We start from the raw sequence: 18,181 nt of genomic DNA, 5'->3' as shown, positions 1-18,181 counted from the left end.
GAGTGTGCTTCAGGCATGCTTGTACAAAAGACAGTTCCAGGAGAGGAGAGAAACAATTTGAAGAGTAAACACAGCACTCACACAGCTCCTCATGAGGATGCCTGAAAATTAGTGGGATACCTCCATAATACCATGTAAAAAAGCCATGCTAAAGAGAGCGAAAATGTGCCTGACAAAGCCTTTAGACATAAGATGCTTTAATCGACTGTTTTAGAATGAGCTAAAGAATTAAGATGTATCAAGTTTAAAACCTGCAAAACAATGAAATCATTATGAATTTTTTTTTTCCTTTGAGAAAGGGTTTCTGTGTAGCTTTGGAGCCTGTCTTGGAACTCACTCTGTAGACCAGGCTGGCCTCTAACTCACAGAGATCCGCCTGTCTCTGCCTCCCAAGTGCTGGGATTAAAGGCAATTGCCACCATCGCCTGGCTAATCATTATGAATTTATCTGTAGAGGACCCTGAATAAAGATAGCATAATAATGCCATCTTATTTTTTTTATGCATTCTATTATTACTTTAGGAACTAACACTCAGTTAAGTTTCTATTTCTTTCTTTCTTTTTTTTTTTTTTAAAGATTTTTATTTATTCATTATGTATACAACATTCTGTTTCCATGTATATCTGCATACCAGAAGAGGGCACCAGATCTCATAACGCATGTTTGTGAGCCACCATGTGGTTGCTGGGAGTTGAACTCAGGACCTCTGGAAGAGCAGTCGGTGCTCTTAACCTCTGAGCCATCTCTCCAGCCCCAGGTTTCTGTTTCTTTACATCTATTTTCTTGTAAACCATATGTCCATGCCTGTGGTCAAATGAGCCCCAGCCGAAGATTTATCTCCCCTGCCCCCTGACCCTTTTACCCTACTTAAGCCATATTGACCTGTCTAATAACCTGAGACTTGATCAGAGTACTGTCTTGTCTCCATCTCTCCAGTCTCTTGCTCCCTCCATTTTCACTCCCTCCCCTAGGGTTCCTGTTGACTGACCCTTCGGGCCAGGGCATTTATCAAACAAACATTTATCCCAAATACCCAGTATGGTGTTGTGCTTGGAATATAGGGAAGATGAAGCCTTCATTGTAAAAGAAGACTTACCTAAAAGGTGAACAGAGCATCAGAAAAAGAAAGAGGACTCAGAAATTAATTTCAGCTGGAAGGTTCTATACCACGGGCACTGTGGACCTGAACCTGAGACGTGTGGGAAAGAAGGGAGGGTGTGATGATCTTGCAAGTGCACGTGGATCTACAGATGAACCGGTGGCTCTGTAGAGGGCAGGGCCTGAGGTGAGGCACAATTAAAGGGATGAGGGGAAAGACCATGAAGGGTTTTGCATGGCAGAATGAGGAAGTAGGTCCTTACTGCTAGGTAAATGTGCTCAATTTTTGATTCATTACTTGGCATATTAATTAATCCACACCCCCTTTTAAGACTACTAGGTTCCCAAGGCAGGAGTAATAGCTCAAGCCTTTGATCCCAGCACTTGGGAGGTGGAGGCAGGGGGATTTTGGTGAGCTCCAGGCTAGCGTGGCCTTCAGAGTGAGTTCTAGAACAACCAGGGCTATCTAGAGAGACCCTGTCCCACAAACACACACACACACACACACACACACACACACACACACACACTGAGTTCTGGCTGTGCATGTTGTCACACATTTTTAATTTCAGTACTCTGGAGGGCAAGGGAGCTGGACTGCACAGAGAGTTCTTGCTTAGCCCAGGATAACTAGTGAGACCCTGTCTCAAAAACAAAACAACAAGTACAGGCATCATAAATCTAGTGTCAGCTCTGAGGCACTCAGTCTACATTGCAGTTCACTCTCAGAGTTCCTTCTTGCAGGACTGCCTTCTCTCATGGTACCTGACCTGGCCTCCTATCATAAAATTACACTTGCTTAAAGCTACACTCAAACTCCACAAAGCCTTATAATGGGTTCACACAAGTCCCTGAGATATCAGCATTCAAGCCATGTAAAGGCCTTTGAGTAACGTTGGCCACCTACCATAATGCTAGGTCGTCATTAATTCCACCTATGGAAGCTAAGAATCTATTTAACTAATAACAGGTTCACCATCATGTTATGACAGATAGCTACTGACAACTGGACTGATTAACAGTCATCAATTTTCCCTGACTTTAACTCCCGAAACAGTAGTTTACAAGGCTGCTCTTCTCAAGGTACAGAGTAAGCCACAAGCGTCTGAATGGCCTTGAAGAAATCGAGAATCCACAGCAGGCAGCATGGTTCTGAGGTAGTGTGTTCTTGCAAACCAGCAGATGCCTCGAGTAAATGCTAGTGCAGTTAACAAGGGCACACTAAAGTATGTGGCAGCCCTTCCACTGCTAAGTCACGCCTGTCACTGCAGACTGCACTGACTTTCCACTTGCGTGCAACACTCTGGATTTGCTGAGCCGACCATTGAGCCCATCACATAGTATTTATTCCAACCAAGCTTTATTTTGTTTTCCTAGTGCTCTTCTAGTGAGCTACACATCCCACCTCCATATTTATTGCATATTTTTAATTTTTTTTAAAAAGACTTATTTATTATGTATACAGTGTTCTGCCTACATGTATGCCTGAATAGCAGAAGAGGGCACCAAATCTCATATTGATAGCTGTGAGCCACTATGTGGTTGCTGGGAATTGAACTCAGGACCTCTGGAAGAGCAGCCAGTGCTGCTAAACTCTGAGCCATCTCTCCAGCCCTTATTTCATAGTTTTAAAGTTCAGGTCATTAAAGGCATTGGGTGGTTTCTGTGAACACCTCATTGATGAGAGACACATTCCATATTCTTCAGAGCTTACTATCTAGAACATTGCAATAAAATAAAGTCTATCATATTAGAGATGGAATAAAGTCCATCATATTAGAGATGGTAATTTTGTTGAATGTTTAGATGAAGATATGAAAAATCAGCTTACATAAGAAACCCTGAAGAATACTGCTGAATTGTCTTTTTCTAGCTCCAGTCTGTTTTCATTATTTTGTCAGCTAGGCTAAGTTAGCTCTGGGTCCCTGGGTGCTCACATAGCTGAGGTCTGACATTCTTTAGTACTTTATCCTTGAGCCCCTTAGCTTGAGTAAGGTCTAACACCATCATTTTTTTTTTGTTTTGTTTTGAATTAAACAATCTAACGTTTTCTATATCCTTTAGGCCAGGCATCCCCAGCACTGTTTTGGCCTTGACACAGGTCAAGGTAAGCAAACAGCATCCTCTTAAGGTGTATGCAGACTTTTGGCAGGCTGACCAGAGAGTGCTGAGTGCACCAGCACAGCCGTCTGTGTTCACCGTCCCTCTTGGACTGCTCAGCTCAGCTAGCACCAGATGTGCCATTTCCACCCTACACCCCTACCCTTCATGCCTGCCTTAATTCCTGCTGCCTCCTCCTCACTTCTGCTCCCAAACCTCCAACGCCCTCTAGCCTGTTTTCAGAAGGAGATCTAGACAATGGAATATACTGTTAGAGGTGATGTGCTATCAGTCATGAACACAGACAAGGATCACAGCCAGACTCCTGCCCCCACACATTCTCGCCTCAGTCCAACACTTCTCTCCCTTTCCGATACCTTCCTCTTAACCTTGTGGGGGATGTAGCTAGATGACAATGGCTCCTGTATCCAGCAGATAATACATAGGAGGTTCAGTGGCAATTGATAGCAAAGTAATGTCTTAAGTTATGGTCAGTTACTGGCTTCTTTGAATACAATCACTGAAACAAAACAGGACTGGCTTAAAGGAGTCTATTACAAAAAAAAAAAAAAAAAAAAAGAAGAAGCACCATCAGACTTAGCTGAGTGACACATGCCTTGAATCCAACCATCAGAAGATAGAGGCAGACAGAGCTCTGAGTTTGGTGCCAGCCTAGTCTACATAGTGAGTTCTAGGCCAGCCACAGCTACATAGTGATGGCCTGTCTTGAAAATCACAAACAAAACAAAAGATACAGGCTTACAAAAAATTACCAAACTGCTATGTTAAACTAATCAATGATAATATTTTGATGAATATTGTTTGTCCGTTTGCAAAATATGATTTATAAAAAATGGGCTCATAAGTGTTTAAAATCAGCTTTCTATATTTAACATTATGAATATCTATCTCAATCAAAATATTAATGGCAGCTTACTAAACTAAACATGTCAGATAATATATATACATATATTGGCCTGAGAATTCATGTAGACCAAACTGGCCTTGAACTCACAGAAATCCTCCTACCTCTGTTTCCCAAATACTGAGATTAAAGCAAAGTACTACACACCCTACTCATATCTAGCTTTTATAATTTAAAAACATTCTTTTACAATTATCCATCGAGATGATATTTTATAAAGACATCTTCTCCTTCTCTCTATCTCCCCCCCAACCCCTGTTTATTTTGAGACAGGGATTTATTATATATCCCAAACTGGCCTACCTTGATCTCTTTATCTTCCTGACTGCATTCCAAAGGCTGGATTACAGTCACATGTCACCACAACTGGTGTGTTTTTCTGTAAGTATGTATTATTAGAGTTAATTACCTTTGAACCCTCTAAATAGACTGGAAATGTCCAATGTGTAAAGAATTGATTTAAAAAACTTAAATCTTGGGGCTGGAGAGATGGCTCAGAGGTTAAGAGCACTGGCTGTTCTTCCAGAAAACTCGGTTCAATTCTTAGCACTCACATGGCAGCTCACAACTGTCTATAACTCCAATTGCAGGGAATCTGACACCTTCACACCAATGCACATAAATAAAGTTAAATAAATTATTAAAAAAACAAAAAACTTAAATTTTTTGCCTGTATCTGGTATTAAACAATAACAAAATAATGGAAGTGTTTTTGCAACTTTAAGAAACACAAAATATCTTTTCTCATGGTTTCTATATCAAATATATTACTAAAATTCCTTTTCCTGTAAAATCAGAACTACATTTAAACATAAACTATCAGAGGCTGCTTAAATAAAACCTTTTACTTACATGAGGGTTGTTTCCACTCTTGAGACCTGTTCAAGGTCTTCATCAGGGTCTTTGAACCCAGTAAAGGAATAGTAGGACCTATGCCATTTGATGGGTCTGCCAGGCATCCCTGTGGTTTCCTTGAGAGGCTGGGAGTGCACATTAGTGTTCAAGCTTTGGATGTGTTCAGCAGACAAACTGCAGGAGTTGAGAATATATAACACTGTGCTTAGCAGATCGCTGGTGTGCAAAGTAAATCTGACTGCTCGAAACCCTAGAGAATATAATTCCCCAAACAATTAATACAGATGATTACTTATTTTACCTTAGAATCATTTTTCATGAAACAATTATAAAACTAAAATCTTTAAAAACATTTTATTACCCATAAAAATTCACCAAAGCAAATGGAGAACGAGTTCCTCCTCCAAACTCTATGGCAGTATTTTCATGTTCATGTTCATACTCCTTTCTAGTTGGGTACCCGTGCTACACTCACCCCAGCTGAGAAGGGGTTGGAGACTGTTTCTCAGTGCTGCCCATGAATCTTGGCACTAAAGAGAGGGCAGTGTTTCCATGTCCATCACTCAGTTTCTAGCAGAGAGAAGGGTGCACACATGGGGACACTAACCACTGAACCATCTCTACAGGCCCAATCCCAATTTTGAAAAGTAGCTTGGAAATTACACAAGGGAGATGGAAATATAGTTCAGTGGCAGAGTTCTTGCCTAGAACACACGAGGCCCTGTTTTTTTTTTTTAATAATTTATTTGTATTATTTTATGTGCATCAATGTTTTGCCTGCATGTATGTCTATGTGAGGGTGTCAGATCTTGAAATTACAGACAACTGTGAGCTGCCATGTGGGTACTGGGATTTGAACCAGGGTACTTCGGAAGGTCAGTCAGTGCTCTTAAACTGCTGAGCTATTTCTCCAGCCCCAAGGCCCTAGGTTTTAAAATTCTATTATCATTATTATTTTAGACAAGGTCTCACTATGTAGCCTTGGCTGGCCTCCAACTCACAGAGATCCACCTGCCTCTGCCTCCTGAGTGCTGGGGTCAAAGGGGTGCGCTATGATTTTGGGCTATAAATACTTTATAAACATGCTCATGGTACAGTTACACACACACACACACACACACACACACACACAGAGTAAAAGTCTACTAACGTGCATATAATCTCAGACCTATACTAGATATAACCACTGTTAACAGTTGGTACCCAGTCTTCGAACAACATGTATTAAATATGTACTAACCACGCACAATTGGATACTCACAATCAAAATACTTAAACTAAGTTGGTCACGGTGGTATAGGTCTGTAATTCCAACTTCTGGGAGAGGTGAAGTCAGATGGATTGGGACTTCAAGGTTATCCTTGTCTACATAGTGAATGTGAGGCCAGCCTGGGCTAAGAAACTTTTTTTCAAAACCAACCCAGCTCGCCCCCTAACACCACTACTACAAAAACATTTAAATAGAACTTAAAATCCAGCTCCGTGATCACATGAGCAACCTTTCAAATACTCAGCAGTCACATGACAAGTGACTATTATCCATACTGAGCCTTTTGTCACTTGATGACTAAAAGCCAACTTTTTTTTTTAACAATTTTATACATTTTATTTAAATAGAAATGATTTTGTACATTTGATTTAAATTAGAAACGATCTAATTTCCTTCTCCCTCCCATCAAAATCTGTCATGTCATTTGGGGCAGGACCTAGGCCCTCCCCTTATGGCAACTCTTGTAACATGGATTGTGCAACAAGCCCACACCTACTCTGAAAAGGCCACACCTCCTAGTAGTGCCTCTCTAATGACCAAACAGTCAAATATGAGCCAATGGAGGCCATTCCTGATCAAACCATCACACAGACATACCAGAAAGTCTCAATTTAACACCAAAGAAGACAGCTTTATATCTTTGTACATGGAATGCTCTAAATTCTGTGGGAACTCCTTCGACCATAAGATCAGGTCGATGCAGCTGGGGAAGAATTACATACAGCTGGCAGGGAGACACAGGCTAGAGAGAAAAGCCAACTTGTTACACAGGTCAAAATAAGTTCCTTTCTGTTTTCTGTAAAACTTGGTTTGATGTGTCTTGACCCATTTTCTGGAATTTGACATGGTCTACGTCTTATACTCTGACCATACCCTGACATCCACCCTGATAAGATGTTCTGCCAAATAATTTTGAGATACTCAACCAACTTTCTACATAACCAAGAATCCCCCAATCCTTGGAAAGGCCCAAGCCTTGCAGTTTGGGGGCTATAAGAGTCTCACTTTCTCCTATGTTCAATGCCCAGGCTAGCTTCCAGCTGGTAGTAATCTACTGCCTTGGCTGTGGTGTGCTGGGGACACAGGCACACTGACACATTCAGCTCTTCACATTGTTTTTGGTCTGTTTTTAACATAGATCTTGCTTCAAACTCACAGTCTTCTTGCACCGATCAGCATCACAAGGACTGGGGTTAGAGGCATGCACCCACACAGAGGTCCTACTTGTCAACCTTACTGCATCCTGATGGAGTCAGTGAAAGCAAGCACTACTGTGTAGAAACAGCATTAGGCAGAAGTTGAGAGACTTGAGTTCATGACCTTACTCTGTCTCTGTGGTCTTTGAAAGTAGGGTGGATGTCACTAAGTGACAAACAGTCAAACATTTCTACCCTCTCAGGGACAATAAGAGAAGGAACACTGTAGATTTCAGTGTGAAAGTAACAGACATGCCTAACACTCAGACCAACACTGAATTTGGAAGGCCATAAATAAGAACACTTCAGGGTTTCTGTTGTTTTGATACAGGGTCTCACTTCGTAGTTTGGCTGTACACCATCATGGCTGGCCTAGAACTCACTATGTAAACCAGGCTGGCCTCAAACTCAGATATCCACCCGTCTCTGCCTCCCAAATACTGGGATTAACGGCATGGACCTTAACACTTGGCTTCAGGGAAAAAAAATGTTTAAACATATGCAGCTAGGAATCTAATTCTAGGAAAACAATTTATATAATATTTATCAACAATCAAGGCTTTAATCCAAAGGTATTCTGGCACTGTCAGAATTAATGAACACATTTCACATGAAGCTGGCAAGGGACACAACAGAAATAAAACAACGTACCAGAAGTACTGGAAGGCTCCTGGCCTTCAGAGGAGTGCTGGGCTGTCTTTTCTCTTATGTAAAATGTAAGCTGAGTTGGTTTCAGAGACTTAAAGCCTGGTTTCTGGAGATTTTCTAAGTAGACACTTAATCTCTTAAGAGAATTTTCATTGATTTCCTAAGAGAAAAAAAAAAAAACATTATGGGCATTTACATGTGAATGAAGAAAGAAGAAATTATTTGTAGTCTTTAAATGTATTAAAGATATTAAGTAATTTTTTGTTAAAAAAATATTGAGGGAACATGGCATAGTGGCTCACACCTTTAATCCCAGCACTTGGAGGCAGATGCAGTCAGGTCTCTGTGAGGTCAAGGCCAACCTATATAGAAGCCTACATAGTGAGTTCCAGGCCAGCCAGGGTTATACAGTGAAATCTTGTATGTAAAGGAAAAAAAAAAGGTGGAGAGCTGGAAGGATGGCTTGCAGAGAATACGGCTTCAGTCCCAGCCCCAAATGGCAGCTCACATCTGCCTGCAACTACAGCTCCAGGAGATCCAGTACCCTTTTCTGGCATCCATAGACAACTGTACTTCCTCACCCCAACACAGTCGTACAGACACACAGACATACACACCCCAAATACAACTTAAAGGAATGTTGGGATTTCACAGGTGTTTGGTAAAAGAATAAACACTGAAGGTGAGACACAACATATAATCATGTAAGCATCAGGATAAAAGGTGATTGGATTCCTTCATCACTTAAGAGTAAGAGCAGCTTAGCTATGACTACTCTCCCACAGCAATAAATTAATGAATATATAATTGAATTTATTATTTTTAATAGTATCACCTCAATAAACCATTGGGATACATTTTTAAAAAAATTAGAAAAACCCCAAATACATGTAGTAAACAAAGCTTTAAGACAAATGACCAAATTGGAGAAAATATAACTTATTTTATAGTAAAGGGCAACAATGTGCTCTTAGATGTATATGACAATGGCAACTTTTTTTTTTTTCCTTTGGTTTCTCTGTGTAGCTTTGTCGCCTGTCCTAGCACTCGCTCTGTAGACCAGGCTGGCCTTGAAATCACAGAGAACCACCTGCCTCTGCAGGATTAACGGTGTGCACCACCACGGTCTGTCGTCAATTTCTTGATTACTGGAGTACTTCCCCAAAAGAAGAGAAGGGTGATCAACAGGCATTGAGGGATTTCAAGGACAATTGTTATGTAAGAAAGAAGAAATGCTGTTGGTAACAGAATGGCATGAACAATCACTGCCTCTCTTATTATATTAAAAAAATTGTGTGTGTGTGTGTGTGTGTGTGTGTGTGTGTGTGTGTGTATGTGCAAGTGTGCACGCATGTTTTGTGCATGTTACAGTGTATGTGTGGAAGTCAGGGAACAATTGCCTTCTACCATGTGGATTCTAGGGACTTAACTCAGGTTAACCACCTTGGCAGTAAATGCCTTTCCTGGCTGAGCTGTCTTGATGGTCTTATTATTTTTAAGTTTCTCTATTAAGCCTAGGATGGCCCTGAAGTTGTAGAGCTACACATTCTTAAGCCTGAATTAACAACAACTGCTGGGCCTTATGTCCTGTCTGTCTGTCTGTCTGTCTGTCTATCTATCTATCAGATTATCTATCTATCTATCTATCTATCTATCTATCTATCTATCTATCTATCTATCTATCTATCGTTGAGACAAGGTCTCACTATGAAGCCCTGCTGGGATTAAAGGTGTACATAACTGGCAATAACAACTGCTTTTGATTATTTAAATCTCTCTTCCTTAACAGAATGTTTTGAGAGTAGAAATCATTTTGCATTTTGTTTCTAGAACTTATTATATGACATGCTTGGTCGGGAGAATCCCTAAGCAGGTTGGGTACAATCCTGCCACTGTGACATTAAATCTTGCTGCACTAGCAGTTGGACCTTGAGAGCTTGTTTGGAGGCTCTGGTAGGGGAGCACAGCTACCAGGATAGGTACACTTGACTGCAGAATGGTTCGCCTGGATTAGAGAAAGTTTTCCTTCTAAACCAAGCACCAAGCTTTTGGAGGGATGTGCACAAAGTGGAACGGAGGAAAAGAAGACACCTGCCTAACCTGCCAGATCATCTACCGTGTGATAGATGTCACAGGGAGATTCCCTCACATCTTATTCCAATCTTTGGGAGTTTGAGGCAAGGCAATTGTTGGTTTCAGACAAGTCTGGGATTCATAGCAAGTCTGAAGTCAACTTGAGTTACATAGTGAGACACTCTCAAAAAACAAAAACAAAGGTCTGGAGACATGGCTCAGGGGTTAAGAGCACTGACTGTTCTTCCAGTGGTCCTGAGTTCAATTCCCAGCACCCACATGGTGATTCACAACCATCTGTAACAGGATTTGGTGTGCACTGGATACATGATAAATAAATCTTTAAAAAATTATCATAAAAACAAAAACAAAACAAAGCAAATGGGCTAGATATTGCTGCCATAAACCAAAAATCCCCTTATTTGGGAAGCTAAAGTAGAAGGAATATCTTGAGTTTGAGGGTAGCCTGAGCCACATAGTGACACCCTGTCCCAAAACCAATACCAAAGTCTACCCAAATAAAACTGAAATCTTCAAAGTTGCTTTTGGTGTTTTCATTTTTGTCACAAGAAACAATGGAACTCAGAAGTCAATAAAAATAAAGATCTGTAAGAAGTGAATATGAACAGGGTAAAGGAAACAGGGACCAGACTGAGATTTTTAAGTGAATTTTATATCTAGCTGTGAATTTTGTAATCTATTAGTATCTCATACTTTAAAATTAAGAGTATTAAGAGGAAAGGAATCACACCAGAGGGTAACAGTGTGAAATCCTGTACTTGGAGTAGACCGCTAGAAGCACTTGGAACTTGAGTCTGTCCTTAGCAGAGGGGCAAGTTTTTGGTGAGCCAAGGAAGAGCCTAAGCTGAATGGGAAATGGTTATTTGAGTTAGAGGCCTTCATGGAGCCTGCATTTCACTGATGGCAGGAGATAAACAATACCCTCATAAATAGGATAGGGTGCATGGGAAGGAAAACAGGAACAGAGAAAACCCTGATAGGTAAGAAGAGAGAACACCGGGAGGGAGGGAGGGAAGGAAGGAAGGAAGGAAGGAAGGAAGGAAGGAAGGAAGGAAGGAAGGAAGGAAGGAAGGAAGAAAGCCTGGGGGAGGCTCACTGAGAGGAAGAGGTTAGGCCACACTGGGACATCCATCTACAAGGACAGTCCAAGCTGAGAGAGCAGTGAGCACAACGTCTAGGCAAAGAGTAAGTGCTCAGAGCACACCAGCTGAAAGAGTAAGTGGAAACACAAATGATCAGATTTGCACCCTGATGAGTAAGAGTCCCCAAGATCACACTCAGGTCCAGTGGCCTGCTGGGATTCACAGAACTTGGAAAGGCTGTTATAGTTAGGTGAGGATTACCAAAGTAGGACGGCTGGCAGTGCACAGGTGCACAAGGCAGAGGGTAAGCCTTGGCTGCTCCACAGTGCAGATTCACAGCCAGGTCTTCGTCCCCAGGAGTGACTGATGTGCAGCAATGTGCTACCACTGGAGGATGTTCACTTGAGCCTGGTGCCCAGGGTTTACTATTCCAGTTAAATCAGGGACCAGTGTTAATGAAAACAAAGGGACCAGTGAGTACTCTCAGCTCTGCAACATTACCTAACGTTACTTTTGTCAGCTGTACTCCCTGAGCACAAAGCAGGCAGCACAAGCCCAGGAGCACACAGCATGCAGGGACATCTCCAGGTCCTGAAAACCAGCCTGGGGTATCCTTAGAAGAAAGATTCTGTGAAGAAAGACTTTTCTTTCAAGCCTTCCATTTTACTCCAAAAACTAGTACAGAAAACATGATTAGGGTGCTCTTCAATTTATGTGGCAACTTTATTGTTTATATAAACAATGACAGCTTTGAATAAACAATGGTTTCAATTTCTAACATTACAAATATTTACTAAATTTATTAATTTGAAACTTTATTATTTTTCAAGTTAGTATTGCTTCTATGTCAAACATTACCATGACTGAATAATCTGAACTTACTGCATTATATTGGGTCAAAGGTAAATCTACTATTTATGCACTATACTACATATAGACATCAAGTTAAAGAATAGTGTTTACCCTTTCCCTGGGGTGCTGTCCAAAGAAATCCGGATGAACTGCAAAGTAGAAAGGCCTCAAGGCATTGATGGCTTCTGCTCCTGATAGAGCTCGAGAGTAGTGAAGCCAATGAGGGAGGATCTTCTTCAGGCAGAACCTGTCAGACACAGGGATTATTCTCTGGGACAAACTGCCATGCAGGTGATAGCCAACCTAAAGGTACCAAGCAGAGAAAGTCCACAGCAACTGATTTTCTGCAGTTTGCCTGGTTTCTAATTAGTGGTTCTAAGTTCCTCGAATGCAATATGAGCAGCAGGGAGTGATAATTTCCCGTCACTGCAGATGACATTGTTCTCCTGGAAGTTCTGTTCCCCCCCCCCTCTTAATTTACAGCAATGCACTTATGCCTGTGTAGTGGAGAATATCCTGAGGATCTCAGTACAGAGAGGAAGATGTCCTTTAGTTTCCTTGCTACCAGAGTGGAAACACATTCCACTCAGACAACTTGACATTCTCATTCTTTTTTTTTTTTTGTTTGTTTATTTTTTGTTTTGTTTTTCGAGACAGGGTTTCTCTGTGTAGCTTTGGAGCTTATCCTGGCACTCGCTCTGTAGACCATGCTGGCCTCAAATTCACAGAGATCCGCCTGACATTCTCATTCTTAAATTGTGTCCTAAGCTGTCTGGAATGTTCTTAAAGTACTTTTTATTTTCCTCAATGAAAATAATTCCACATTTTTGAACTCAGAGGAAATAACTTTAGATTCTTAGGAAGCAATTCCACAGTGCAGTTTACATTTTCCATTATAACTATCCTAAGGAGAAGTCTCTGAGCATTGGGTACCCTTTGTAATCTATCAAGTATGCTGAGTCTTTGGAGATGCTTTACACTGTTAAGGACAGAGATTCTAGAATCGATAGTTTCTCTGCTACCAGACTGCCGACACTGAAGCAGCTTGCTAGCCTACTTGTCTGTCTTGTCCCAAAGCATGCTGCATGCCACTGTATTCCTTATACAAACACTTCCGATGGCTTTCACAGTTCCTACATGATTAAGATCCATTTCCCAGTCTTATATTTAGAAGCCTCAGTAATTATTTCTTAATCAGTTTCCAACTCACTCTCAAATACTCCTTATAGGAAGTGATATGAGTGTGGTGGCAGAAGTCGTAATTCCAGTGGAATGGGAGAGGAAGGACCAGGAATTCAAGATTTAGCCATGACTACACAATGAATTTAAGGCCAGCCTAGTCTATCTGAGACTGTCTCACCCATCCCTTCCACACAACCTTCAGCCACACCCCAATGATCTTCCTTATTCTTCTCCCTTTAGCTCAATTTCTAAGCTCTCATACCTATCCAAGTTGTACTTTTTTATATAATTGCTGCATATTTACTATGCACCAGGAAGAGGAATTTGTATTCTTATTATAGTCATTCTCTTTTAACTCTAAAACATCAAGCTATGTGCTCAACGGTTAGGGAACACAATGCTATGCTACAGTGGTTTAATCTACTTTCTCCTTTTAATCTTTCATAAAGAACTATTCTGTTAGAATCTGTTATCTCCTGCTTCGAATAGAGCCTTAGACATTCTGGCTGTTCATACGAACTTTCTCTTTCTTTTTTGTTGTTGTTGCTCCTGTCTACAACTATGAGACAGTTCTGGGAGCTGAAAAACAAGGTGAAATTATTTCAATACAAAACAGACCTTCCCCTAAACAAATACAGAGTAGGTCACAGAGCTTACCTCCTCAAAGGCTTCAGGTGGCAAAACATTTCTGAATATGCACGCCAACTTCCAAGCACCCATCAATTGTCTAACAGATTAACAAGCAAACAGAAGAACTGAACAGGTGAAATGAGATTAAATTTGAGACATTACCATTATGCTACTATCCTCAAAGTGAAAAGCTTAGGTAGTAACCTAATAAAATATGTATAAACTACATATGTGAGGATGTGTTTTAGTTATTTTTCTGTTGCTGTGATGAAATGCAGTGACAAAAGTAACATAAGGGAGAAAGGTTATTTTGGCTCATAGTTCCAGGAGGTGGTAACAGTCCACTGGCAAGTACGGCATAGCACTGGGCAAGGGAAGGCATGGTGGCAGGAGGGATCCAAAAGAGAAAAGGATGTGTGTGTGTGGGGTAGACTATAAAAACCTCATGGCTGCTGCTGGTGATGTAGTTCTTCCAAAAGGCCCCACTTCCTGAAGATTCCACAACCTCCTCAGATAGTGACACCAGCTATTTGTGGCTTTCTTTTGTTCTGTGACTAAAAGCCCATGTAACTGTTTCTACACTGGAATATATTATTCCGGGAGAAATGAATCTATCTTCCCAGGCCGCAGTCATTCATATCTGACATATAATATGAGCTTCCTATTATTATTACCTTTGCAGGGAGAAGTTTTCTCTTAAATCTAATGAAAACACCCTTAAATATATATGAAAATCTTTAAATAAGCTCTAACCTGTCTTCATAGTTTTATCCTGAAATTCTTTTTCTGCAGTGTTACTCAAGATCTCAGCTTCAACTGAGTAAAAACTTTGAAAGAAGTCAGCCTGAACGAGCAGTAAGCCGCAAGGGGGAGTCTCTTCCACGGCTGCAGACGGCTACACAGTGAATTGAAGACACACCATTTCAGACATGGGCTGGGTGCTGCCGCAGGCTAACGACACTAGTGTCCTAGCTACAGCAGTTGCAGGGGTCTGTCTTCAGACAAATTCTCATGACTTCTGTCAATATTCCCCTTCCATTCAGAGAAAACATCAGGCATGCTACTGAGCAACTAAAGATACTCACTCCCTGTCTAATCGGCATTCTGATGCCTTAGCTCACCAGCTTACTCAATACTGTGTTAGGTCCAGGGTAGAGCACTCAAAGAGCATGAAGACATTTGTTGTTTTCACTAAACTTACAGTGTAGGAAGAAGGGGTAGAAAGCGGGGCACAGACTCAAGCAGATAGCCATAAAAAAACAAAACAAAACAAAACAAAAACAGCAAAGTCATGGGAGACTCCCTGGGGCTACACCTCCATCAGTGGGGGGACACCCTAAAAAGCCTTGTCCCCAGGAAACGGCCTACTATGTGGAAGGATCAGATTCATCACAAACCAGTAGAAGCGAGTGTTTGAATCTGCTTCATAGTGATGTTACCTTCTGTTCCTTTCCTCCCCCTTCCTCCCCAAGGTCTGTGATTCTCTACGTAGCCCAGGGTGGCCTGGAACTTGCTATGTGGATCCACCTGCTTCCTCTGGCCATTACTTTTGACAAGTACAAATAACTGTCAAGCAGAGATCTTCAAGATTAAGCTTTGGTCTCCTGGCATAATTTGTGTTAGAAAGTAATTTATTTTAACTAAGTTAACTTCACATTACTTGCTCTTTAGTAGAATGTTAACTACTAACTACCCTTTGTAACTATCTTGTGAAGTTCTAGAAGAAATTTGTTCTCTCAAGTAGTGATAAAGCCATGCATTTTCTTTCTTTACTTCCTTCCTTCTTTCTTCCCTTCTTTCTTTCTTTTCTTTCATTTCTTTCTTTGACTTTTTGAGATAGGGTTTCTCTGTCTAATAGCCCTGGCTGTCCTGGAACTAGCTCTGTAGACCAGGCTGGCTTTGAACTCACAGAGATCTGCCTGCCTCTGCCTCCCTGCCTCTGCCTCCAGAATGCTGGGATTAAAGGCATGCACCACACTGCCTGACTGTTTTTGTTTTTGTAGACAGGTTCTCACTATGTAGACCTGGCTGGCCTGGAGCTCACTGCATAGACCAGGCTAGCATCCAACTCATAGAGATTCACCTACTTCTGCCTCTGGAACGCTGGGAATAAAAGCATGTACCAGACATTTTTTCCCCACTGCTTTTAGGCTTCCTACTTAAAGTGGTGTAAAAAGTACCAAGAAGATCAAAATCAAGAAACAGTACTAGATAAATCCATGGATAACAAGTCCTTTAGCTTCCTTTTCACAACTCTTGCTGGAGAGTTAAATCATAATTGTTTCTTGAAGGTCAGAGGCACAGGAAAACAATTCATTTCAAGAAGGATACAGGCATTTCTGGCCCAGCCTCACCTATATATAGGTCTTGGTGCTACTCCACTGTCCAGTTAAACCCAGTGAATTTAATTCATCCAGTTGAGCTTCGGTCTCCAACTCTAAGGTCAGGCACAAGAAAAATAGTTATGGCAAAGCTCTTCAAATGTGCTGTTGCCCCTCAAACCGTCCGAATCCTACAGGGTTAGTGTAGGTGTCTTTCGGGCCTTCCCATTACGGAGGACTAGGTTTTTCACAGCGTACCCACTCCACAATTCCAATTTCCCCGAGCTTAAAAATCCCATCATCAACACTAAACAAAGGGATATTGGGCATCCCCAGTTCCTTTTCAGTAGGGCCATCTTCGATGACTGTTTCAGCCAGCCAGCCAACCAAACCTTTGAGGCCTTCCTTTTTTTTTTTTATAATTTTTAAAGATTTTTTTATTTATTATGTATACAATGTTCTGCCTGCATGTATGCCTGCAGGCCGGAAGAGGGCACCAGATCTCAATATAGATGGTTGTGAGCCACCGTGTGGTTGCTGGGAATTGAACTCAGGACCTCTGGAAGAGCAGTCAGTGCTCTTAACCTCTGAGCCATCTCTCCAGCCCGACGCCTTCTATATATATATATATATATATATATATATAATATATATATATATATATATACATATATATACCTATATGAGTTCTATATTAAACTTGGAACCTCCAGTAGTCCCATACTGATAAAGTCTGCCTGGTCCAGTTTCCTTTCACCGTTACCCTACACCTTTAAAGTACATTCCCACACATATGGCGCAGACTTCTTCAATTAGCAGGGTCGTCAAGCTCTTTAGAGGCGCGGTGCATCTCCACCTCCCCTCAGGGAGTCTGCTTAGACACAGTCTGATTTTCAGGTCTAGGGGTGAAATGGTGGGCCTGCAACTTGGCCCACAACTTGGGGTGCAGCTCCTCCTCCTCCTCCCAGGGCCCCGCCAGCCTCCAGGCTCCCCAGCAGCCTCCCCCAGCTCCCACCCACCTGGAGGCCTGGTCCCCGCCTGAGGCACTCACGGCTCGAGGCTCTGGGCGAGAGTGGAGTCTGTGGTCAGCCTGAGCTGAGCAGGGAGCTGCTGACCGGCCTCGCCCCTGCCTCCGAGCGGCGAGCGGCGAGCGGCACGGGCAGGGTCCCCGGCGGAGGCCGGGGTCACCCTGAGCCGCAGGCAGGCAGGCAGGCCGCAGAACCCACGCTCATTGGCTACAGCGGACCGGCCTCCCTCCGACAACGCCTGCGCGCGCACGGCCGGCCGCCGGCCGGGGCTCTCCGCCAGGCCTCGGCGGTCGGGAGCCTCGCTCTCCCGGTCCCTCCCTGTCCGGGTCCCTCGCTCTGCCGGTCCCTGCCCGCTTCAAAGCCGCGTCAGTCGCGTCCTCACCCCGCTACGTGCGGGTTCCTGAAGGGAGCCGCGAGCGCCGACCGTCTGAGGGAGGAAGATGATTGGCGGGGAGAGCAGGGAGAGGGGCGGAGCCGGGGCCGGAGGCGGGGCGAACGCGCGCGTGCGCATTCACCTGGCCACGGGGGGGGGGCGGGTCCCCGCGGAGCAGCCGTTGGCAGTAGCGGTCCCTTCCCAGATGCAGCGGGTTTGCGGGATCCCGGTCCTCTCGGGCTTACGTTTCCTGCTTGGATTTGCCTCGGGCATTATCTCATTTACACACTGCCATTTGAGACGGGGTCTCCCCCGGTTGCCCGCGCTGGCCTTGAACTTGCCGCGATTCTCCTGCCTCGGCCACCACGCCGCGCTCCGTGGCTGTGTTTTAAACGCTAGGTGTTCTCAGTCAGCGTGGGCTTTCTGCTTTTTTTTATGTCGGGCCTCTGACTTTGATCGCCAGAACTGCCCAAGATGGGACAGTGACTGCTCTTTTCGCTGCTGCCGCCTCTCTGCTGGGTTGACA

At 42.8% G+C, this 18,181-nt stretch overlaps 1 protein-coding gene across 8 annotated transcripts in view; it reads right to left on the bottom strand.

Annotated features, from left to right (window-relative positions):
* Tcaim (T cell activation inhibitor, mitochondrial) overlaps positions 1–17,748 on the bottom strand; it is a 30,408-nt gene extending 12,660 nt beyond the window's left edge. For 2 of the 8 annotated variants that reach the window (XM_027415477.2, XM_027415481.2), the window contains exons 1-6: positions 17,274–17,658; positions 16,288–16,370; positions 13,961–14,030; positions 12,233–12,424; positions 8,097–8,253; positions 4,977–5,229 (exon numbers count right to left, since the gene is read on the bottom strand). In XM_027415477.2, the coding sequence (XP_027271278.1) occupies positions 4,977–5,229; positions 8,097–8,253; positions 12,233–12,424; positions 13,961–14,023 (665 nt within the window). In that variant the 5' untranslated portion in view covers positions 14,024–14,030; positions 16,288–16,370; positions 17,274–17,658. The other 6 variants (XM_027415479.2, XM_035444079.1, XM_027415480.2 and 3 more) reach the window with 6 other exon arrangements.
* Between the last annotated feature and the right edge of the window lie 433 nt (positions 17,749–18,181).

The sequence above is a fragment of the Cricetulus griseus genome, chromosome 4 (genome assembly GCF_003668045.3).
Source record: "Cricetulus griseus strain 17A/GY chromosome 4, alternate assembly CriGri-PICRH-1.0, whole genome shotgun sequence".
Lineage (NCBI taxonomy): Eukaryota > Metazoa > Chordata > Mammalia > Rodentia > Cricetidae > Cricetulus > Cricetulus griseus.
Note: the sequence above shows the minus strand (reverse complement) of the source record. Positions and strands in the feature narration are given on the sequence as shown.